General features: G+C 36.3%; 1 protein-coding gene across 3 annotated transcripts in view; it reads left to right on the forward strand.

Annotated features, from left to right (window-relative positions):
* LOC139141121 (ATP-citrate synthase-like) overlaps positions 1-26,474 on the forward strand; it is a 50,153-nt gene extending 23,679 nt beyond the window's left edge. For all 3 annotated transcript variants that reach the window (XM_070710710.1, XM_070710711.1, XM_070710712.1), the window contains exons 14-27: positions 182-350; positions 1,288-1,392; positions 3,198-3,394; positions 5,220-5,301; positions 6,389-6,499; positions 7,582-7,709; positions 8,701-8,794; positions 9,779-9,933; positions 10,243-10,393; positions 12,215-12,358; positions 14,840-14,953; positions 15,498-15,580; positions 17,140-17,216; positions 25,176-26,474. In XM_070710710.1, the coding sequence (XP_070566811.1) occupies positions 182-350; positions 1,288-1,392; positions 3,198-3,394; positions 5,220-5,301; positions 6,389-6,499; positions 7,582-7,709; positions 8,701-8,794; positions 9,779-9,933; positions 10,243-10,393; positions 12,215-12,358; positions 14,840-14,953; positions 15,498-15,580; positions 17,140-17,216; positions 25,176-25,270 (1,705 nt within the window). In that variant the 3' untranslated portion in view covers positions 25,271-26,474. The remainder of the gene's footprint in view (positions 1-181; positions 351-1,287; positions 1,393-3,197; positions 3,395-5,219; positions 5,302-6,388; positions 6,500-7,581; positions 7,710-8,700; positions 8,795-9,778; positions 9,934-10,242; positions 10,394-12,214; positions 12,359-14,839; positions 14,954-15,497; positions 15,581-17,139; positions 17,217-25,175) is intronic.
* Positions 26,475-26,681: the final 207 nt, after the last annotated feature.

The following is a 26,681-nucleotide window of genomic DNA, read 5'->3' on the forward strand; positions in this document are numbered from 1 at the left end:
CTTGCATTCAAGGTATTTAAGGTGTTGACGTACATGCATGCAATGGTGTAATTTAACAACTTCTCACTGCTACCATAATACCACTCTGTATAGAGGTGATATTACTAGCAACAGTAGTGTGGTTAGCGTGAGTAAATCCACAATACTGATATCATAATGAATCTTGTTTGTGTCTTTGCAGTGGAGACCATAAGCAGAAATTCTACTGGGGCCACAAAGAAGTTCTCATACCTCTATACAAGAGTATGGAGAAAGCCATGAAAAACCACCCACAGGTTGAAACCATGGTGAACTTTGCTTCGCTGAGATCAGCGTATGAAAGTACTGTTGAAGCATTGCAATTTCCACAGGTCAGTTCAGATTCACAAAATTGTGTCTGTGTGAAAGGTCTTCCTGTTGGTGTCATAAAATAGTGTCCTGTCATCAGAGATTGTAACATTTTACAATACATGGGTGTATCTGATCACCTTGTTTTGTTTACGATAAAATCATGAAATTGCAACAAACATGACTGAAATTGAAGGTGATGCAGAGTTATGTGTAATGCTTTCTGGACACACCATATTTACCAAGACATTTTCAGAATGCATCCTTTGTCCCAGATTTATATGGACATGCTAACCATAACAGTGTTCATCAGTATGCATATACAGTGTGTATAGACAAGCTAATCACAGAGTATTTCAACATGCTCCAGCGAATAGAAGGAGACGCTGTTATACAATATGATGAGTTCTGAAAGGATTAAAAAGATTTACTGTTATTGGTGTTTATATTAAAATGTGATGATTGATGCAAGTCACAAGGGGCTTGGTGTTGTGCGCCACCAGTGTTGAATTATTGTGATCCTTTGTTTTGAACGCTGCAAAGACATCATCGTTGGAACTCACCAGTTGCTTTCAAGTCAATGATTGTCAATTGCTAAATTTGAGAATATGCTCACACTTGCTACATTAATGGAAACAGCAATGTTCCTGCCATTTGAAAGTATTGTTTCTCATTCTAAGACTTTTGAAAACCTTTAGTTCACTGTTCAACTTGCCCTCATAAAATTGTTTTCCAAGTTTACTGTCTGTATTCTAAATATTGCAGCACAAAATCTAGCAACTGTTGAGATGAGGGTATTAGACTCCATTACATAGTTTAAAATATATTAATAATTAGTAAGATATTCATTGAAACAAAATCCTGACATAAATCATTTTGATCACCAATGGAAGCTGGAAAAGAATGACAGAGTTTCCCTGTGTTATCCTTCATTTCTCCGGGGTTTCTCTTTCCTGGCAGATCCGTTCCATATCCATCATTGCTGAAGGAATTCCAGAAAACAAAACAAGGCTGCTGAACAAACTAGCAAAGGAAAAGAATGTTACCATCATAGGACCTGCAACGGTGAGTGGTTGCTGAGTTGTAGGGTAGATAGGACCTGCAACGGTGAGTGGTTGCTGAGTTGTAGGGCAGATAGGACCTGCAACGGTGAGTGGTTGCTGAGTTGTAGGGTAGATAGGACCTGCAACGGTGAGTGGTTGCTGAGTTGTAGGGCAGATAGGACCTGCAACGGTGAGTGGTTGCTGAGTTGTAGGGCAGATAGGTTGAAGGATGCAGATAAACAGAAAAGACCTGAAATAAATTTTTTGTGTCCAATGGTTCTAATCTGGAATTAAAAGGACACAATGTGTTCTACAGACTCAGTACACCCAGGAGGTCACGTGATGGCGGTAGAAACCAACCCACATGTGTACTAACATGTATGGAAATACACATACTTCTATGTGCGTTTGTGCATAAGGGTTTGTTTGTTGGTCCGATCGAATTCTGGGTTTGACCTATCGAAAGCTTATCCAAAGAAAGACCTAAAATAACTGTCAGTTGATTTAATTTGGATTTTATTTCGGAACCTGGAGACAAATTTAAATCCAAATCTGTCCAAAGATTTAGCCAAGATGTTAAATGTACACTTAGATGCACAGGAAAACAGTGTATGTTGTACAGTTATTTTGTAGTAATATTACAGTATGCCTGTAAATATTGCGTGTGTGTGTACACCAGCCAGTTTACCATTGGCACTCCCATGGTATCTTCAAGATCATCTGAGGGGTAGGGGAAATTTTAACGTAATTCCCCAAGTCATATTTTCAGAAATGCAGCAGAGTTACTTGAAGCCTCCAAATCAATATTGACTGAACAAACATCCTATGTCTGACTCCTATCATATCCTTGAATAACCAAAACAAACACACTTGCTTCCTCCTTGAGTATCTAAGCAATCACTGACAGTCGTCAAAGTACAAGATAGCAAAATTTGATGCGTAAATGCAAACATTTCATCATATTTTCCAAATTACTCTGAGTAAAAGCAAATAATACTGAAAGTTCGTCCTAAATTCAGTTTAGTATCAAAGTTATGGTATTTGGTGGTACATTATTTTGTAAAAGGGTTACCAATTGTAAAAATGTTGCTGACAACACAAATAGGTATTCATACAGGTTGGTGCCAATTTCTTTCATTCCACTGACCAATCAGCATCAGTCATTAGTTTTCATAAAATTGGCCGCAACTGTGTGCAAAAAATGTCTTCAGATCTGAAACAATTTATCAACAATAATGCCCTGAATACATTAATTACAATGTAATTATCAGTGAGCACAAAGACATCATTTTCAGTCCCAACACTGAAGTGTTAAACACCTACCCTGCAATGATTTCAGATATTGCCAGAAGGGTAGGTGAGAGACTTGTGCCAATTTACACACACATGCACCCACTCACAGACAGACACAGAAAAACAGACAGCAAGTCTAGTGACATCAAAGTTTGATACTGTGATAGAGACCCTAATAACAGATTGTTTTATTGTACCATAAGCAAGGAAATCTTACCAAATTTCCCAGTTTAGTTTAGCCCAGTTGTCACTTGGTACACCAAAGTGATTGTACTCAGGAACAGGGCCATAGTAATATCACCAAGCATTCTCAATCTTTCATCTACCCTCCCTGTTGACCTCAGCAAAATCTCTGAGGACTATAAAAAAATTCTAATTTTCCCTTCATTTTTCCTTCATTACTCTATTACAGTGATGTCAACAAAAACATGACACTTCAGGAATCAACTAGAAGATTTCACATTTATCTCAATGACATTGTGTAAGACATATATTTATGATGAAAAATATCAAATTTCAAATACATCTTTTCAGGTTGGTGGTATCAAGCCTGGCTGCTTCAAGATTGGAAACACTGGCGGAATGCTGGACAATATCCTAGCATCCAAGCTGTACCGGGCCGGCAGTGTTGCATACGTCTCCAGATCTGGCGGAATGTCCAATGAATTGAATAACATCATCTCAAGGAATACCAATGGCGTCTACGAAGGCATTGCCATTGGAGGAGACAGGTGAGAACGATCAAACAGTTTACCATTCCCAGCTGTTTTGAAAGGGCGATTCAAAGGTCATTGATCCTGGTGGAACTTTCCATTGATTATGCAGTTCTCATTCATGGGCACTGCAGTTTGTTTTTCCATGTACATGCAAATTTTTCCTTTTTGCAAGACTGAACATTACTTTATTTGTCCGCACTGAACAATTTCACAAATCGACATAATCCTTGGGGACGCTGTTGTATCACAAAGCTACAAAGGGCCCCCATAAGAAAGTTCTATTGCTTTCATCATGGAAATGTGGTCCAGTGTTCTACAGGTGTGCCTTGCTTTTTTGTTGTCATGGTGACGTGACTGTCAGCCTTCCTCATAAAGCTGTATGGTTGTGTAATTGCCGGCACTTTGAATTTTAATGAATACAAATAAGGTAAAACAATTTAACATAAATTTGATTTCCTTCAACGGCATTTGCTATATTCAGATTGTACTGAGTAGAGAGGTACATTACATGAGAAAAAAAATAGTGTTTAAGATTGAAACATGATTGCAAAGTATACATTTACAGAAAGCTTTACATAATATTTCCTGAGTGTATGTATGTCTTTTGTTTGAGTACAGAGGTGAACAGGCAATGGTTGACTCTTGCATGACCCCTTCTTGGTTGTAATAGATAGCTTTTGCAAGTTTAGGAAATTCTCACTGGACGTGAAAATATTCAAATGTAATGCATGTGTAGTCTCAGTGGTTGAAAAGCCACAGACACAATTTCTTATTGTACTGCTTTGTTAACTCTATGCCTGTTTACATATCAAAGACTCTTTCATTACCTTCTTCACAGATGCTGTCTTTTATTCCCAAATCATTTTCACCCTCAAGCTAAATGGGACAATTTATGTGATACAAATAGTAAAGAGATGTACAGCTTTGACTTATACAATGTGAAATAATTTGAGATCAGGAATCACGTGGTTGAAATCACTTCTATTTTTATTGTGTGACATCATAGGTCATTGGGGTCATTTCGTATTTACTTGCTGCATTGATGTCCAATCAAAAGATTTGCTATCAAGCATTACACCATTACTTCAGTTTCATTTTTTCTCACAAATGTTATTGTCCTTGACCAAAGTGAAATTCTATTCTTTGAGTGCAAAGTTTCGATAAGGTAGATCTTGATGAATTATAAAGCTATGGTCTGAAAAGTGTATTCTGTCATATGCGATAAATGAACATGATGTCACAGTCCCTCTGTCATGTGATGGAAGGACTATCAGAATATCAAATCTTGAATTCTGTGTTCTGTCCATAAAATAATGGAAAATTTAGAAACTTGACTGGACATCCAGGCGGAAGATAATGCTCAATAAGAAACACTGACGCACACTACTAAAACAGAACAGTTATTAATCAGGGATCTTATTTGTTTATTGTACCAGGCTTTGTAGATTCTAAGAAGTATAAAACTGAAAATAAACTATAATCATGATATCTGTTTGTGATCAAAACATCACTTCAGAGGAAAAACAGTATATATGGGTTACAGAAGTCATGCCAAATCTAAAGTATATACCATTGCTAATGTGTGTTTGCAAATGTACATCAGCTAAAATGCTGTTGAGTGTTTTGAAAATCACAATACAGGAATATGTAGAGACTAAGTGGTCTTCTTTGACTACTGTAATTAAAGCGTTCACATTAAACAAAAAAGCTGCCAAATAACAGGAAAAGTATTTCAGGATGTTAAAGCCAGCGCAGTTTCCCTTTCAGAAGTGATGTTTTGATCACATATACGTGGTTTTATCATATAAGCTGATATTTATGGCATGCCATTCTGTTTCAGATATCCTGGAACAACTTTCATTGATCATGTGATGCGCTATCAAGATGATCCAAATGTAAAAATGATTGTGCTGCTTGGAGAGGTATGTGTTTTAAATATTCATCTTCTGTGATTTGAAGCTACAAGTTTATATGCACCCAGAGAATACTGGGTCACATTTTCCTTCATGATGCAAATCAGTGCTTGTCTGAGGGTGCCTTTAATGGTGAGGGAATACAAACATACCCCTAAGATAATGTGGATTTTCACCAGTATGTAGCATGGGCCCAACATTCTACAGTCTTGCCAAGGTGAGATCTCCACAGGGTAAAATTAGCGATCTAACCAAATTGCCACAAAATTTTGTAAAGCCAAAGGCAGAATGCATCTCAGAGACAGATATTTCAACTCTCAAATTTTTACAATTCATAAGTGATCGACCACTTGTGGGGACTCATTTTAAAGTTCTTGGAGTAAATGAATTTTTTGCTGTCTTATTTTTTTATGAAAATAAAAAAATTATTTTTCCCATAGAGTCAATACAGGGATAGCACCACTTAAATTTCAAATATCGGTAAATTTAAAGAAATTGTTACCATGGTACCAAAATTTGCACAGTGAAAAGTTTAATTTTAAGGCCAATACTACCTTAAACCTTTAATATTCTATCACCAAAATGTAATATCACGGGGCATCATTTTACAAGTGGTATAGCCACTAAGTGATGATGTCAAATCAGCGTACTCAAAACACAGATGCCTTGTAATTATAGCACTGCATGTGTATTGTGTATGGCGATTGGATGTCATCAGTTTTTGGCTATATTACTCGTAAAATGGTGCCTTTCAGGGGAATGGAGAGTAAAGTTTGAGGAATGATTGAGATATCCAACCAAACGTGTTGAAATCTTCAAGTCTGTTCTACTGTTGTTGATCCTCTGCGATTTTACACTGGAGGTTCTCTCACCTTACATCATTAACAACATGACTCTGCTACTGCCAAATTTTGGTACGGTAAATTGCATAAATATTTTATCCTCAAAATGGGACCTGAATACAGGGAAAGGAGAAAGGAAATTTTCACTTTGATTTCATTCTTTGTAGTGTTACTGATCAAACACTGTGTAGGTATCTGTTAGTATCTTCATTTTATGTGCTAATTCAGAGATACATATTTTTAATTTGTCACAGGTTGGTGGAGTGGAGGAGTACGAGATCTGTTCCCAGATTGAAAATGGCAGAATCACAAAACCAGTTGTGTCATGGTGCATAGGTACCTGTGCTACCATGTTCACATCAGAGGTAAGAAAAGTTGGATATTTTGTTCAATCACATCCATGTTCAGTAATTTTTTTGTGGCATACATATATTAAAAATCATAAAGTTTTCTCTAGCAAAATTGAATCGATTAGGTTAAAGTGGAGTTTGAATGTAAAGCCCTTCAGACTCTGGAAGGAAATAAGTATGTCCTCAGGCAATAATTTATTCATTTCCGTGTTTCAAGTAGTTATCTGGGTGTGGGTCTCACAGCATTTGTCTATGGAAGTTAACATTTGTGACCTACTTAACGCATTGTAAACATGTCACAACATGGAATGAAAAGACCCTCTTTCTTATGCAGAAGTCTGTTAAAATATTGGGTCAAATTTCTGTAAGTGGAAGCATGTGAAAACAATGTTTGTGTTTTCTGTTTTGTCTTTATATTTAATCAAAACCATGATGACTGTTACAGTTAAGCCAACACTTGTAAGATACGGTGCTATGTACCACTCACCGCCTTTATCCATGGCTTATGTCGTCACCAACAATCATGTATTTTAACAGGATAATTGTAACCCTTGTGATTTACTCATTAAGCATGCCTATGAACTCAAATCTCTTCTGCTTTTAATGTTATAAAAAAGTTCAACTGATTTAACCTCTTGGCATGGTTCAATATTGAAAACTTGTTTAATTTACTAAAGGTCACTGCCAATCAGAAGATTAACATACAGTGTCATTTTCAACTTTTGTCAAATCATATATGGAAACATGTCAAAGATACAGTAATATTTGCCAAACCCATGCTGACTTCATATTAAGTTTCACAGGAATTTCATGCATGAAGCTATCTTCTTTGGGTCATGTTTCCGGATGAATGCCGACACAACAAGCTCCCTTTTATAACTGTGTTGCCCTTTTATACCAAATGTTAATGTATTTGTGTCCTCTGTATGAAGAAATGTAGTACTCAACCAGATGTGGCCTGAACTTACTGATTTGAACACAATAGAAACATGCCAGTCTTGATGCACTTTCATGCTGTACATTCTTATACCATTCATATTTCGGATTGATTTGAAGTTGCGTATTTTAGCTGTACCAATTTAACTATTCTCATTTAGGTTCAGTTTGGCCATGCTGGAGCCTGTGCCCATGGTGAGAAGGAAACAGCCGCAGCCAAAAACAAAGCTCTAGCAGCAGCTGGTGCATTTGTACCTGCTAGCTTTGATGATATAGGAGACAAAATACGGTATGTTTCCTTGGGGGTTACAGTGGTATACGTTATGTTATTAAAGACTTGTAGTTGAACAAATTTAGTTGCCATGGCAGGCTCTCTTATAAACCTACCCACAGACTCTGGTTGAATATTTCATGTAAACATCATCAGTTTAATGATTAAAATATGTGTAGCCTGTTACCTCCATGCTTTCACCCAAACCTGTCATTATCAATGGCGAATGTTGATATGCTTTTCAAGGAACTAAGGTAGACAGATTAAAAATAGATGTGTTCATAAATAAACCAAACACCGTGAAAAGATATTGTGTGTCAGTAATATGATTGATACATTAAAATGCTGTTTATATCAAATCTCATCAAATAATCACTGCTGTGCGTTATCGCAATGTGACATTGTCACTGGTCAAGTTCTTTCGAAGGCTATCACAAAGAAAATTCCCTTTCAATTCTATTTGACAAAAATTAACAACCACATTGTATGTGCCTTGAAATTTAAAGACTTAAACTGTCTCTCAAACTTTCAGTCAGGAAACTTTAAACCATTTCCTTTTGAAGTGCAGAAGAAGATTCAGGGGTCACAGTGCAAAGCTTGGTACAAATGAAACTGACGTCTGAAATTAAAAAAGGCTGTCACCCTAGTGTTAACTCTATCAGGATAAATTAAATTTTTTATTTTGACAAAAATAAGCCAGTGGAAACTTTCCTTCCTCCACGAGCTGCAAAATGAACCGTCACAAGTGGTAGACCAAAAAAGTAATGTAAAGTTTAGAGTCTGAATATCTGCAGCATGTCCCTGAGACATTCTATCTTAAGACAATCTGGTTTACTGCATTCAATCTTTGATGCAGGATTGGAGAAATCACAATTGAATTATGCTCATTGGCATAAAATGCTATATTTATTTTCCATGCAGTGTTCATGTATCTTAACTTTTCTTGTGTATAGTTTGCTTTGTGGCGAGTATTTCGTTTATTTTGAATTTTCTTTAATCCATTGAACAGTGAAGTGTATGAAATGCTTGTAAGCAAAGGAGTGATTGTACCAGAAGAAGAATTGCCACCTCCAACAGTACCTATGGACTATGCATGGGCTAGGGTAAGTTATACACCCATCTTACTATTGAAGTATAGCTAGGATAGGGCAAGTTATACCCACTTACCCATTGACTGTGTACCAATGAAGTATAGCTGGGATAGGGCAAGTTATACCCACTTACCCATTGACTGTGTACCAATGAAGTATAGCTGGGATAGGGCAAGTTATACCCACTTCCCCATTGACTGTGTACCAATGAAGTATAGCTGGGATAGGGCAAGTTATACCCACTTCCCCATTGACTGTGTACCAATGAAGTATAGCTGGGATAGGGCAAGTTATACCCACATTGCTGTTGACTATGTACCATTGGATAGCTGGGATAGAGCAAGTTACAGGTATACCCATCACATACCCATTGACTGTGTAAGTATTGCTTGGATAGGGCAAGCTGTACCCACTTTACCATTGACAGTGTACCATGGGATACCTAGGATAAGGCAAGCTATACCCACATACCCATTGACTGTGTGCCATTGGACTAAAGTATGATACATGTACTCTCACCTTACTCATGGGTTTCACAGTTTGACTTTAGAGAGTTGTATATCACATTGCCAGTGGACACTAGACCAGGGTAGATTATACCCTCCCTAAATCACATTCTGTTGTATCCACATACAAACCCATGTTGCAGGTGCTTTATTCAGTGACTAAAAACATATACTGGTATATTACCATTGTATTGTTTGATTAGGGTAGGAAGTTTTTGGAAACACCATAACCTATACAAGGACACTGGCTAAAATATTTGAAGAAAGCTTTGAGATCTCTCATTACATTTGATATGAATGGGAGAATATTTCATGATGTCCGCTGAACTTTAACAAGAACATTCCAATAGTGTTTAGATCTTTCTCACCAAGTTAAATGCATTTGTCACCAAATTTTGAGACAGCGCATACCCTGTACTCTACCATTGCCTATGTATATTCACTCTTACTGTTCAGTAATACATGACTGTATATTTGATCTCCAATACAGGAACTTGGCTTGATTCGTAAACCAGCATCCTTCATGACTAGTATCTGTGATGAGAGAGGTCAGGAACTGATCTATGCCGGAATGCCCATCACATCAATTTTCCAGGAAGAGATGGGAATTGGTGGTGTACTAAGCTTACTCTGGTTTCAGAGACGGTAATTAAATCACAAAACATATAGCATTGTCACTTGTCTATGTCGTGTTCTTCAGAGCCGGTGTGCAGTGATCTGAGAAGGTTGACCTCATTGGTTGCACTTCTATGTTCAGACCAGTTTCACAAAGAAATTGACCAATCAGAAACTTCTTTTCAAGGAAACTGTAAATCTATCTCACTGATCCCACCTAAATAGCATTATGTGTAGGCTATGTTATTTGCAAAGTCGACTCAAAATCTTGGTTAAAACATACATGTACCATTTATAAGAAAATATTTGTTAATCCTGATATTATTCTTCTTCTTACAGATTGCCACCCTATGCCGCCAAGTTTATTGAAATGTGTTTGATGGTCACAGCAGATCACGGCCCTGCAGTGTCTGGTGCTCATAACACAATTGTCACAGCCAGGGCTGGCAAAGATCTAATTTCATCTCTCTGTTCTGGATTGCTTACTATTGTAAGTATCAGTGGGTTTAGTTTGAAACTTTTGATATTTTTTTCATAATCATTGTTTTGTATGTCAAGTTCTTGTTCTACTCCTAAAGGATGTCGAAACACCAGCTATTTCCCTTACCAACACACTGTCTGTACATGTAAAGTGCACTAGCACTGTATATGTACATTTGAATTCAAATCCAGACCACAATTCACTTGTGAACAATAACAATGCAGCATGTAGAGGTATGTAATTGTCTCACAACTGACATTGTACGAGCAGAAGTACGGCCTCGTACTTTCACAGAACGAGTGACGTAATGTACCCATACTTTCAAAATACGAGTGACGTACAATGCTGGTATATCACACACAGCAAGATTTTGACGTAAGGCCGTAAAATTCATAAGTGAAGCTGCGGTCCGTATTAGGAACTATTTTTAGACCCCTCCAATCTTGAACTCCAAAATCCGGTGCGGCTTCTATACGCACATTTGTCTGGACTCAACTACATGTACGTCGACGCGTCACGTTGAAAATTGCCAGCAAGGAGACTATTGTTATGCAAATGACCACAGCTGCATTTCTCCGCAGTAGGAAGACTAAGTTATACATTTTCACAGCTTTTCTCCTCTTTCTTTCGAAATAAAGATGATAAACCCTTGCACTTCCAAGCTTAAATAATTGTACACGCCGCTGTCCCACACAAGCGCGGTGCTAGCTGTCGACTCCAAGCTTTGTTTCACATGCTGCATGCCTGCCAGCTAATTTATGCATACGTTTGCAATAACCTCAGGAACAGCTGTGCGGGGCCTGCTCATGTTCCGTCGATCGATATTTTTAGAAAACTGGAGACATGGCACATCACATTTAATAGTTTACAAAAGATGTAAGAAGCATTGATTTTGTCGAAAATTCTGAAAAAATATATCACTTGGGGTCGACATGGGGTCGCAGCCATGTTGCCTCAAGTCTGTCTGCACTCAAAACTCAAAACTTTCGAATATGAACCTGTAAAATCGAGGTCATTTTGTCAAACTTCGGCGAAATTTAAGCCTATAGACAAGATTACATCTAGGTAAGGTAAATTTACTGAAATTTGATCGACAAATAATCCTGAACTTGAACGTGACAGCTCGCCTTCTCCGGGAAGTCAAGCATCAAGCTGTCCATACACAGCTGCCCATATTGCTTGGTTTATGAGATTGTTTTCAAGCGACGGCGGTTAGAGCGTACGGGGCTCTGGATATGAACCTACCGCTGGTGTAGCTGTAATAACTGTTGCGTTGTTATCTTGAAGTTTTTTTAACATTAAACTGCCATATTCCTTCAAATTACAACGAGATTTTTTTCGATCACACAACCCTGTATTTCGATATGTCACTCGCAAAAGTACGCTGAACACAGACAGGCTATAGAGAAATACTGACATTACGTCACTTGTACGGTGAAATTGCGGCACATTACGTCACTCGTAATTTGCTCGTACGAGCTCGTACGTCTGCTCGTAGTTCGTCCGTTTTGAGACGATTAGATAAATGGCATGTACGGGCTGAGTTGACAAAGCTGAATACTGTGTATCTTAACATGCTTATTGGGAAGAACATGAAACTGTAGTTGACATTAAAAAAAAGTGAATTACCCAACATTTATAGATTTGCTGATACAGTATGCTACTGCTGAGATAGTAGCACTATTTGTACACAACTTGTCTAAGGATCGTAGTGGTTAATATGTTTTTGCATTATCCTTCCGTATCTCTCACTGGGAAAGAATTCCTTATATGGCACGTTTGCCTGTTTACCATCTCTGTCTTAATTTTCATGATTATTTTTATCTTCAGGGTGATCGATTTGGTGGTGCCTTGGATGCAGCAGCCAAACAGTTCAGTGAGGCTTACGATGCAGGTTTGATTCCCATGGAATTTGTCAACAAAATGAGGAAAGAACACAGACTTATCATGGGTATTGGACACAGAGTCAAATCAGTAAGTTTTTGTCATTTTTAGCTCCCATAGCCATATGTATATATGGCAATGGAAGCTATTCTTATAGGCTAGGGAAATGTCTGTATGTATGTTTGTCTGTATGTCTGTCCGTCAACATCAAAAACTCCAAAACCGCTGTACATTTCATCTTGATATTTGGTGTGTACATGGATGATGGGCTGTAGATGAGATTTTGTTCAAATGAAGTTGTCATTGCCAAAAATATGCAAATTAAGTGAAAAAATGTAAAAACAGTCAAAATTGAAAAAACTCAATAACCACTGAGCAGATTACATGAAAAATTAGCATGTAAGTACTTTGGGCTGACATGAAATGATTGTGCACATGTTGGGTCAGTATCTTGGACTTGCTATTTTTCATGAATTTTTTGTAATTTTCTCCCATTTTTGGTCAAAAAATCTTCTTCTCTGAAACCACAAGTGCGATTGATTTGAAACTTGGTATGGAAGTGCGTAGGAGTGACCTTCCAAATTTGGGCAAAACGTGGTGAAATTTGCATATTTTAGTTTACACGTCCATAGACTCCCATGTATAAGGCAGATCTCCATAGACTCCCATGTATAAGGCCACGAAAAATAAAAATTTAGTTTCTCATCGTATTCATATTGCAAAAAGGATGCAGTGACACAATTTTTAGTCCCCACGGATGAAGTCCAGTGGGCTTATAGATTGGGTCATGTCCGTCTGTTCGTCCATCCGTGAGTCCATCCGTTCACGCAGATATCTCGGATATTTGACAAAATGTCATGTGACCTTGATGACCTTTGATCTCAAATATACATATTTGTCCATAACTCAGTAACCACAAGTGCTACACCCTTCAAGTATGTTATGATGGGACACCTTATGACGCAACATATTGTACTTCATTATTATGCGCATATCTAATTTTGAGCGAGCCGATAGAACTAGGTCTTATTTTTGGTATATAGGGATAACTTAGCAATACAATTTTTTTGACAAAATGTCAGGTGACCTCGGTGACCTTTGACTCAAATATACATATATGTCTATCACTCAGTAACCACAAGTGCTACAGCCTTCATGTATGGTATGATGGGACACTTATGACGCCACATATTGTACCTCATTAATTATGCGCATATCTAATTTTGAGCGAGCCAATAGAGCTAGAGGTCTGATTTTTGGTATAGAGGGATAACTTAGCAATACAATTTTTTTGACAAAATGTCACGTGACCTCGGTGACCTTTGACCTCAAATATACATATTTGTCCATAACTCAGTAACCACAAGTGCTACACCCTTCATATTTGGTATGATTGGACACCTTATGACACCACATACTGTACCTCAATAATTATGCACATATCTCATTCTGAGCAAGCCAATAGAGCTGGATGTCTGATTTTGGTTATAGGGATAACTATAGGAGAGAAATTTTTTGACCAAATGTCGTGTGACCTCGATGACCTTTTACCTGAAATATATGTTTATGTCAATAAATAAGTAACCACAAGTGCTATGTCCTTTGTATTTAGTAGGATGGGAGACCTTATGACAACACACGCTTTACCTCATTAATTATGTACACATCTAATTCTGGGCAAGGGAATAGAGCTAGAGGTCTGATTTTTTGGCAAATAGGGATTAATTAGCAATATAATTTTTTTTCAAAATGTCATGTGACCTCGATGACCTTTGACCTTGATTATACATATATATGCATATCTCAGTAACCACAAGTTCTATACCCTACAATTTTGATAGGATATTAGACCTTAAGATGTCACATCTTGTACCTCATTTATAATGCGCATATGTATTTCTTGGCTGGCCAATACTGCTAGAGGTCTGATCTTTTTCCCGATTTAGAACCACAACTTAGACATGCCTCATGTGTTTCAAATTTGGAACAACGACATAGACCTATGTGCCCATAGATCTCAACATATACACTCCAGTGATACTTCTTAATGACCACATTTTCCTGCCCCATTAAGACTAATACTCCTATTACAAGTGGGGACTATGTCATTGTAAATGACTTGTTGAGGTAATGGTTGTATCACAGTATTCGATATATCTAATTCTGTATTTTTCCATTTTATATTCTGAATAAATACATTAAACATATTTCACTGTCTCCAGTACATTACATTTAAGTATTTTCACTTCATGCACTTTATCCCTTTCACACATGTTCAAATATCTGACCAGAGAACAAACACTAAATAGTCCAGGATGGGAGCTACAGTGTCATTGACACTATTTTTCAAATATTCAATGGGTTTTCACAGTTACCTAATTTGTACAGAATAGTTTCTATAGTGTCTGTTATCAAATCTGAATGGCAGAGACACCCATCTATTTTGATCCCAAGATATTTTATCATGAGACTTTCTGTATGATTAAGATTTACACCTGTTGTTGGTTGGTAGACTTTAATTGGACAGCATGTACACTAAGAAATAAATCTCCTTTGCTTCCTTGTTTACAGATCAACAATCCTGATATGCGTGTTGTAATCTTGAAAGAGTACGCTCAGGCCAACTTCCCGGCGACTCCACTTTTGAACTATGCATTGGATGTTGAAAAAGTAACTACTGCAAAGGTAATATCATGAACTGTCTCTCAAAATCTCCATTACCATGAATTGTCTCTAAAATATCAACATTTATAATGATTTGTCTCTCAAATATCACCATCATCATGAATTGTCTCTTGAATATCACTGTTATCAATAAGTACTTTAACAGGAAAGCTAAATAAGGTGGTAAAATTTAACTCAAAGGAAGAAAACCTATCAAATATTCAACATAAGAACACTTTCTTTGTTTGTAATGAATGTTTAAACTAATCAATATTGCTATTTTCAAAAGCAATTTTACTGAACCCACCTTCACTGCATAATTTCAACAGTCATAAATGAACAGAGCTGATGTGTTGATAGACATTCTGAAAAAATAAATCTGAATAATTGTAAGCTTCTATCATAAAAATCATTCACCATACATGCTTTACATGTAAATATTTATGTCTGTGGAATGTTGTCCAAATTATATTTATGCTATAATTTAAGATTCTCAGCCCTTTCCTTGTGCATCATTAATTTTCAAACCCTGACATATCCTGTTTTTCTTTTCTTTTATTTCTAGAAACCCAATTTAATCTTGAATGTTGATGGTTTTATTGGTGTCGCATTCGTAGATCTGCTACGTAACTGTGGCTGTTTCACAACGTGAGTATTGTATTCACAGCCATGAATTGGCCAGACTTCACTAGTGATCCTTCTCAGAAAATTCTGGGTTTCGAGATTTTCTTTTCTTTGTGTGATCAATTTTATACCGGCCTCAAGAAAATGTAAGACATGAATGTGTTGGGCTAATATGCTTCTTGAACATTTCGTAGACATGAATGATACAGTCTTGACAATTCTTTAAGCTGCCTCAGACAATGCCTAGTCAATTAAGGCTGATGTGCAGTGTCTCGGAAGCTGTTATCTAATTGGTTGGCTGAAATTTACCATTATAATTAAATAATACAAATATACTCCCTAAGTTGCTGTGAATACTGACAATGGACCAATCAGATATAACCTTCCAAGGACGCTGCACATCAGCAGGTCAATTACTGTTTTCATCTTGGTGATTTTGAATGTTACACATGCAATGCACCTGTTGTGGAAGTAAATATTCATATCAACTGAAGACTATACCAAGACTGACATTTGCATGTTTTGTGTCTGGTGACAAGTGTGATTTGGCGTTGAACTTTGTACTTTTGCTGAGCTAGAAAGCAAGCAATACCAGCTAAAGAAATTGTCATCAATCAAAATTACTTTAAATGAGCGGTTGAATGTCTTCACTCCTTGGTGATATTTGGATGTTGGTCACATTAGCGTTTAAAATGAAACTTGATGTACTCTGTCATCAAGTTCTGAGAGAGATTTTACTGGAATTCCCAAGGTCACTGTACTCCAAGGTCACTGTACTTCCCCTCTTGTTCAGTTAAACCTATTATACAGTAGAGGACTCCTCAAATTGTTTTCCCACCATAGCCAACATAGGTAAAGATTTCCAATTAGAGAAGATTTTTTATTTATTTTTTCTTTCAAATTGCTCAAAGAACGAAATATTCCCCAGAAAGTGACGAATTATTGTAAATTTGATTAATAATCTGCCATATAGTACAATAAATTAACCATAATTGTATTTGATTTGTACCCATGAAGGTTGCCAGTCTAATAACTTTTCTGTTCTACATATTATTGTATCAATACTGTGAAGCATCTCAATAATATCAACAATGTGAAACATCCCTAAGAAAAGCTAACATATAAATATCTTTTGTCATATCCATTAGAAAAAATCAATATCTTTTTGTTTGACAAAACAGGTACAACTAGTCTCCCTTCTTTGGATCATACTATATTGCATGGCCGGGGACACAATCAGAGGAAAATTTTACAAAATTGCTATCTCCTCTTTCAATCACATATTTTTTAGAATTATTCAAAATGGATATTGAGAAAAATTGTGTGCTTAAAAGTAGGTTTCCAGAACTTATGAAAGTCTTCACTTAGGTATCTCTGAGCTTACAAATCATAATGAATCATGGGATAATTCCAGGACTGCACATTCCAGCCTGCTCTCAGTACTACATGAATTACCCAAAAGTCTGATGTAATCATAAAGTATTAGTATGGATTCCTTTGTATGTGTTAAATGCATTGTTGATTGGCACAAGTAGAGTTTTGCCACGATAAATTGCTATGCTGTAATTTTTTTTGGATTTCAGAGAGGAAGCCAATGAATACATAGAAACTGGTGCTTTGAATGGTTTGTTTGTCTTGGGCCGAAGCATGGGCTTTATCGGTAAGTACCCGATCAACTTTGTCAACTTATAAGTATTTATTGGCTTAAGTCTTGTATTGATAAGGCTCAGCCATTGTTTTCACTGGTATTCAGGTGCCCAGGGCGTAAAACGTATTTCATGATATTCTGTAACATCTACTAAAGCCAGTGAAATGAAATTCTTATTTTCTTCAATTGCATGAATGAATCCCTTGCTTACTGTGCATATCAATATATGGCCACGCTGCGGTCTTGTCCTGCCTGTAAACATTAGACTTGAGATGTTTAAAACCTGATCATCACACATTTATCAACCAAGTACAGCCAAGCCTCCCGAAGGCAATACTGAAGGATCAGCACATAACTTAGTTGCTTGTTGCTGGATGCATCCTAACACCACACTCTGGCATATGCAAATTTATACTATTGACCCTTTGAGCAACAATGTCAAGTTTAAACACCTTTAAAAAATATACCCCAGTCAATTTTTTCTGATTTTTGCCACACTTTTGATAAAAAACTATAGTCAATGAAATGTGATGTCCATTTGGTCCAAAATTATCAAAAAATTACAGAAAAATTCATAAAACTTGATGTTACACTAAAGTTTTAGTTGGAAAAATTACAGCACTCAAAGGGTTAAATGCAATTTTCCACAGATTCTAATCGTGTTTCACGTATTGGAAAACATAAAAAGTCAGTCTAGCTTTGGTTGTATATCACTGGCACTGTTCAGAAAATGGCCTGAGAAATACACTTATTCATAAATTTTTAAAAAAATCCTCTGGCATGTTCAAGATTTTTCTGAAAATTTGTTGCAATTTAACAGAAGTCTGAGGTGTTTCGTTTCAAATGCATTTCCACTAAATTGGAATCATTGATTCAGAAGAATTCAAAAAACATGAACTCATTTGCATATCTATGATGTCACTTGTTTTTTTTGCCAGTGACAGCACACATGTGCAACACAAGTTATATTATTTTCTTCTGGCTTACAAATAAAATGACAAATACAACATGTTGGTTTATAGTATTACAAATTCCCATCAGCAAGTGTTGCACATCAGTGTGAATCCTTCAATATCATGTGAAGATGAAAGTCTTATTGTTTCGCTTCCTTGTTAGCATTGAATGAAGTTATGATAGTGAAAACAAGCAACAAACACACAAACATCCTATCTCATATTTCTCAAATCTAAACATTGCATCACAATGTCAAGATGTTGATATCTATCCTCTGTGCTGAAATCTATAACCTTTTGCATCCACTCATCAACATGAATCTCTTGCTTGACATCAATTTCCATTTCAAACACAGGTCATTATTTGGATCAGAAACGCATGAAGCAATCGCTGTATCGTCATCCATGGGACGACATTGCATACGTCATGCCTGAACGCCTGAAACACCTCTAAGACACTATTAATGCCTCTTTATAATCTCTCATCCTCCTCCTTTAATCTGTTTCACCTTTCAATCTTGGCATCACAACACAAAGCAGCTTTTGCATGTTTTCTAGGTATATCACTGATGTGTATATGCATGTATTTGTGCGTGCTTTTAATAGACAAATGCATGCATGCTAATTTTAGTTTTTAGTATGAGGAGAGGTTGCCTAGAATATAATGGGAATTATACTGCATGGTATAACCTTGAAATCATATTCAAGTGAAAAAGTCTGTACCTCTGTGAGTTTTGAATTTTCCAACATCAAAGTCAATCAGTAGCATCACTTCATGACATCAGTCTCCATCCCCATTTAATGACTGGACATCTGAGAATACACTAATCAGTGAAATCAAGCCCCTTCTCTCTATATGAATGGCCAACTAGAGATATAGCTCCAGTCTTCTCAGTAACAGGGGATAATACGTAGGGACACACTGCATTTCATTTGTCTCTTAAATAATCCATGAAATGATTTTTGTTAAATCATTTCTTAGTTGATATCTTAATTAACCAACTTGGCAAGAAGAAAATAAGAAAAGATAATGAATTCTGTTTTAGCATTTGAAATATCAACACAAAAAACTGAGAAGTTATTCAGTACCAGCAAAGAAGAAGTAATTTTAAGAAGTGAGGTTTAGAACCTAGCCTTGACATTATACATGTATGGACAAAACTAACCTTTAACTGCCACAAAATCCATTCCTTGACATCATTACATTTGCTGTTATGCAACAGGCAGGGAAAACCTAACCTTGAACTCATAACGCATAATACAATGCCATAACAGCAGACAGAATTGACTAAGATGTAACTAGCATAGAAAGCCCAGAAAGGTCATCTACAGCAAGAAACAACAAGAAAGGTCATCTACAGCAGTGAGCTGACTCAGATGAGAGTCGCAAGAACTTGCCCATTTGTTTTGGCATCGAATTGTAATTATTTTTAGTGACCCTTCCCAAAGTTGATCATTATCCTTGCCATGGGTTTTCTTGAATTCCTCTACAGCTGAGAAGTGCCTTCAATTATCGCGCTCTTGACTCTCCTCTAGTCAACGTCGGTAACTTCTGTAGAACGTCTGGAGATGTCACAGACATTAAAACTATTATCAAACAGAGTCACATCGTACTTTCATTTTCGGTGTGAAGAAATTGAAAATCTATTGCCCGCTAATGACTGAATGTTTAGCCCTAGAGCAATGATTATTTGGTGATAAGTTACGTTATTCATATGGTAAAACTGTTAATTTTTCTCTCAAAAACTGAATTTGGTAGGCTATACTGTATCTTCAGAAATCTTGTATTTTCAGTCTCAGTACATCAACAACGTCGGCACACATGTACACACAAAAGAAATTTTCCAGTCTACCGGTATAGCACATACCAATAAATTTCTCCCCAAACATAAATCACTGTCGACAATCATATAATTATTAAACAAAGACAGGGAGTCCTTTATGGTCAAAAATGAGCAAATTAAGGAGCTTTTTTCTCAATTCACGTAACAAAACTCAGGCTTGGTGCGAGTGTTCTGAACGCCCTGCAATACTCATGATGTTGCAAATGTGCCTATATACTTTATAAGGTGGTTGTAAATGTAATCATGTATTTGATGATTTCAAAAGAAGACTGTATCATTACGTGCTTGGCAAGTAGACTGCTTGGCAAGTAGACTGCTTACAATGAAGTAGTATCATTTTGGTCAATTCTGTCTGCTTCAGTGTTGTGTTATCAATTCACAGTTGGTTTTTCCCTGCCTGTTTCAAACTTGGGTAAAATTGACCTTGACAATACCACAAAAATCCCAAAATTTTATTCAACTAATCCATCGGGAATAAGAGACAGATGGATGGAAATGTAGGTAATATGGCTCTTGGGGTGATATTTTTACCGTGGAAAAATTAGTGCTGCAGTCACAGCTAGTGGGACTTAAATGACATGTTTACTACAGGGAAATCCAAAGTGTAGAAAATAAATCAAGATGTGAATTGAGAAATTAAGATATTTCCGCCTTTCGCAAGGGGGACGTGATTTAAGTGTAGGTCATTAGTTCATAAAACAGACAAAACAATCGGTTACTTAGGGTCAAAGGTCAGTAGTAGTTGTATAGAGGAGAGCCTAAGGGAGTGGTAACTTGGAGCAATAACCAATGTTACACACAATGAACTCATGTAGGTTGTTAGTGTTATAATAGTTAGCAATTTATCTGACGAGGAAAAGTTTGGTCATAACATATGGTCATCTGTTAATTCAAATCTTACATTGGTACAGAAATCTTTAAAATGCCAGTGTTTCAGTTTTTAATTTTGTGTTGGTGTGGGTGTAATTAATTGGTAAATTTGGGACAGGGAAGAAAAGTATTATGGTTATGCTTTTGGGAAATTTATGGTATGGCCAAAGGTGAAGCTTGACGGTCATCTTGGTGATCTCTGTTCGCCAAATACATGTAAGGAAAACAAAAGGCATGGCAAATAACATAACAAGGGACAGAAAGAAACGTTGGAAGTGTGTGTGCGTAACATGATCTCCATTGCAAATACAAGGTTTGTGAATGGCTTTGTACAAGTATCTTCTCATTCCATTGTTATGGTGAAATGGTATACCACATAACTGACGGAAATAGTGGTCAGAATGAAAGAAGCCTCCCCAAGTTTTGTTCTGTGAACCATTCATCCACCCCCCCCCCCCCCCCCCCCACCCCCCATTTAGTGTACAGGTCCAAACATACAATTTGAAAAACTTTTCTATTACCTGAATAAGAGTTGATGCTGTGGTTCGTGTGGTATTGTAAACTTTATTTTGAGTAATGATGCCAGATTGCCAAAATGCAGTGAGTGCTTCACTCCTATGTTTATCAGTTCTATCTGAATGACTGGCAGTTTGAGATAAAAACATAAACCAGGTAAAGTAGTGTCATGATCTCCCCATTAACTGAAGTGGTCTTCCTGTCCAAAAGTCAAGGCATAGAAATAGCATTTTGTGTTATTCTGATACATTTTATTGCATCATATCATGTGGAAAGTGATTTGTAGCAAGTATCACATTTCAATTTTGACATCAAGCTTCAATATAACAGTCTTTCAATTTTATGTTTTCCTGTTTTGCCTTATGTGAGCAGTGGTTGATTTTCTTCTGGTGAGCATCATGGTAACCAGTGAATTATTTACATGTTCTTGACTTTATAAGTGGTCATTTTCAACTGGCTACAGCTGTACCTTTAATCCAAACAACAACTGGCTGTAATGCAAACAACAAAGTAACATAAAGTCACATGACCAGAAACAACCAATCGTCAATAGTTTGTCACTCTGTCCCTTCAAGACATTCTTCAGGATTTCTTCAATAACTCTCTTCTTTGCTTTGGTTGACACATTAGTGTTTGTTTTGTTGTGGGTCATCCATTGGCAGGGTCATCCATAAATAGATCCCGGGTATTATTTGGGAATTCCTGTTGTATATCAAAGCAATCTTATGTAAGCACACCAGTAATGGTACTGCAGTTCCCAAATCATTTACTTAAGGTAAGGTAGAATGTGCCTCGGGGACAGATATGTGCACTCTGAGACTAAAACTTTTTTAATTCTTTTCTGATCCGCCACTTGTGGGGGTTCATTTTGAACTTTCACAGTCTTAGTTTTTTTGAAAATCAATTTTATTTTACTCCATAGAGTTAACATAGAGACGGCGGTCATTTTGAATTTCAAATATTGGTAAATCTTGGATAATTTGTTTCTCTAGTACTGAAATTTGCATGTTGACCCCGATTTTTATTCTTGATTTTGAAAATGAATGATTGAAAGATTCCATAGGAAAAATTGAGCGAAAGTATGTCTATTACTTTTGAGGCTCATACTACGTTAATATAATTCCAACCTTTGCAAAGACATTTATACAGAGGTGACTAGCTGTGAAAGCATTAATACAGATGGCTTTATTCTGACCACTAGGATACCATACTTCACAGCTAACAAAAATGTGTTTGTGTAAAACAACGTTTATAATCTTCTTTAAAAATTCACTTTTGGTTGAATTTGTTCGTAAATTATCATTATAGCTTCAACACATACCCTAAAGCTCCACTTAACTATAAAACCAAACTCTGCATAGTTATAATGCTGAGGACAAATATTTCAACTGTAGAAATTTGGTAATTTTTTCTTGCAAAAAATAGACTTCACAAGTTTCATATTTTAGGTCTGATCCTTGAGGAAAAATTGCAACATTGGTTGTCATGAGATCCCTTCAGCATCTGAAAATTGTTATCAATCTTAACATGTACGGTAATTTTGCAAATTGACCATAAAATTATTCCTTCCAGTGTTCCATGCATCATGTCATAAATAAAATCAACCGAGCTACTGTGTCGGTATTCAGAGTAATTACATAAATTTCCTGTTCAGGTGAATAAATTGTATATTTTCTGATTCTGAGTATAGCATATTTGTAAACATAATCCAATTAGTACTTCATATTTGGTTGTTAATTACAAATCTATTGGAAATCTATTTGAAATCTATTTCAAATTACAAATCTATTTGAATTAGCAAAAGAGAACACTAAATTGAGACACTAGATTTCGAGTTCAACCAATAACAAAAAAGTAGGCACAGTGCAAGTCTAATGGTACATTACTTTTGTAATTGTAATGCTAATGCATCATGAAGTTGAAGTCATTTGGCAAGGCACTGATAATCAAAGTAAGAGCTACTTAGTATCTTGAACTTGGATCCTAGCTAAGCCTTGGAATGGATCCAGTACGTACGGTCCATGAACTTTGAAGGGGTTTTACAGGGACAAGGAAATGGAGCTCTAATTGTTAGGGTAGGTCTGCGAATAGCCTCAGCTGATGCAGGGATTTGTGGTGCAGTGCACATTTGCTTTGAAATGAATTTCATAGCTCAGTACAGGCAGTCAACTTTCATGATTACATGAAATTGCATTCTTCATATATATTTGAAAAATTAAATCCCTTTTTCATGTTTTTCTTCTTTGTGGGACCTATTTTATTTTTTTTTATTTCTTTCCTTTAATGAAATCATAGGATTACATGATATGGTCTGTGGATACAGTATGGTAATTTAATAATAATAACAATATTTAAAAAAATAGTTATAAAACTAATAAAATATTAAATGTTATGATAAATGTAAATGCTCTGATAATCATGATATGGTATGTTGCTTATTGTGTCTGAGCTCAGTCAAAAAATAGATCATTTTGAATGGTAATGTTGTTATTGGGCATTGTGCCAACATTTCAGAAATATGCATATAAGCCCTGAAATCTGTGTATTGACATTAATACTCATACAGTGCAGAAAGGTTCCTTCTGGCTCACTGAGAGGTTATACAGGTTGCGGGGCTCCTGACTCTATCACTGATAGGTGTGCAGGATTTTAACAGTTAGATATAGATGTATTTGGAGTGAGCTTTGTGATACCAATGTAAAACTGAAATGAGATTTTTGTGCTATTGTATATGCAAGATTTACAACTGAATATGTGCATTTGGCACTGTAAAAACTGTAAAAAATACTACATGAATCTTGAAAAACTAGCTTATCAAAAGACAAACATTGTGTGGCTATGTAAAGTCTAATCTCTCAAAAGCAGGCGAAGGTATTTTTGTGCAAGAAATTTAAGACTTGAATGGAAGGCCATAGCAATTTAATCATAGGTAATATGCAAATATGTTTCGATTATTGTCTGGTTGTTTGTCTGGGTCTGGGGTTTATACTAAGATAATGAGAATTTATCTACTTGGTTGATTGTAGCTATGACAAAGCTCTAGAGTTGAAGCAATATTTGCATGTGTGACAAAAATATTTGCAACATGTCGTAGGTAAATTCTGAAATTAAACAAAAGAGGGCTTGGCAATCCACTTCAGAGTCATGCTTATCTAGTAAAACAAATAGTGTAAATCAAGAACGATCAGAAGTGTACCATGTTGTTATGAGTACCAACGAAGAATACAGGATTGAAAAGCATCTACTAAAGAAGACTGTTACGTTAGGCTGTTGCTGTCTTGGTATTTTCTTGTCATCTGTGTTGCTTAGTAGTCATAACAGTTTGAAGTTTATCAATGGGTACCATGATGAAAATTCTTTTTTTTTTGCTTCCCTGTGCAATAATGCTAGACCTTTTCATGGTGCACTCACAACCAGGATGCTGACTGCCTATTAAAGTTGGACATTGTATTGTGTAATATCCAGGAAATGCAGAAAACAATATCTTCAAAGCCATTCGAAACCCTTCCACCATCATTTCATGATGATTTTCTGGTATTTGCGCATTTTTGACAGTTCACAAAGTTGTATTGTTGTTATTATGACTACCTGGATAACATTTCAAATTTCCAACAAATGTGTTTCCTTTTCAAATTTCCAATCACCTAAATGAAGCCATTGACAATGCAGATTATGTCGTTGCATTTTCTGGGCTTTGTTTGATAATGTACATGGAAAATTGTCATGACATGGCTATTTAAATGTTGTATTAAGGTGACAGCTTTTGCCAATTTTTATTTTATCCGCAGGTCATTTCCTGGATCAGAAACGCTTAAAGCAAGGTTTGTACCGACATCCATGGGATGATATATCCTACATCCTTCCGGAGACCATGCCGGAATAAGGACCAGTACACTCCGAAACCAAACATGTCACCTGATTCCTGGTCTCTGAGATCTCTGGCTGATTTTCAAAACACTGTTACAGTCACCTTTTTGGAGGTGGTAATGTACATACTGCACCATGATTGATGGAAACTTTTCTCTATATAGTCCATTCCAAACATTGAATAACAATGGATAATAAGAGGAAAGTTGGGGAGGAAACATTCCATTCAAACATCTGAATTTGTCAGAGAAATTAATTCTATAATATGTAGATCAGAATAGATTCTACTGTTAAATGGAACTGTGATAATCAGGAAATTTTTAGATACTGTAACTTAAAAAGGTAATTGGTGATTTCAAAACAGGTGTGATTTTGCTTGAGACTTCTAGAATCTGTTCAAACCAAATCAAATGTCTGAATGTCCAGGAGATTTTACAACGTGTTATTAAGTGCAATGGTGTCTGATATATGGCACAGCTTCAATTCTTACATAGTATGTGTATGTATTTCAAGTGGAATGGTTTATGTTATCAAGGTGACCTTTGACCTTTCAACTTTGTACGTCAGTCGGTTACAGAGCAAACATAGTAATTTGTAGGTATGTCATTTAATGTCTGTTTGAAAAGGAAATTAGAAGGAAAGTCAGACCATCCACTCAAAGTGTTGTTTGCTTTTTATTAGTATTTTCATTATAGGAAAAGTTATGATAAATTTTCAAGTTGTTCCACAGCACGTTTTAGTTCGAGATAGAAATCTCAGTTGTTTTAAGGTAATCACCCGTTCCACCTTCAAACATTGTGATGTCTAAATTACATGGAGGCTGTAAACTGCATAATAAAAGTTAGCCTTGTGCGTGGTTATTTATTTTTAGCCTTTGTATAATTCAGACAGTTGCCTTCTACTGTTTCAACCTGTTCACCCCTGTTTCCCTGTAAACAGGTCCACACTTACCATTGACAATATAGTGCGTTTGGGCCAAACTATGATAATAAAAGGGTTGATTGTCAGTAGGCAGACATTGTACACATCTTATTTATGCACTTTGTAGAATTCATTCTTGAAATGACCATCATTTATAAATATCACATGTAGAATTTACAAAGCAATTTTGTTGGTTATTTTCTTTGAAACGCAGCACCCTAATAGTCTTACAATTATGACAATGCCATGGTAACCCTTTTGGACTGGTCAATAAATGTTATTGTACACTTTTAGACCAATCAATGAATGCTGTTGTACACTTACTTTATATAACATGTATAGTGTCAGACTTTGCATTTAATTTTAGCTATTATAGACTATAGTCTATAGAAGCTATTTCGATGTATATCTGTCCAGTATCAGGCTTCTGTCTGTTTGTGTGTCTGTATGTATGTATGTATGCATGTATGTATGTATGTGTGGTACGTATGTGTGGTACGTATGCA

Source organism: Ptychodera flava, chromosome 9 (assembly GCF_041260155.1).
Source record: "Ptychodera flava strain L36383 chromosome 9, AS_Pfla_20210202, whole genome shotgun sequence".
Taxonomy (NCBI): Eukaryota; Metazoa; Hemichordata; class Enteropneusta; family Ptychoderidae; genus Ptychodera; species Ptychodera flava.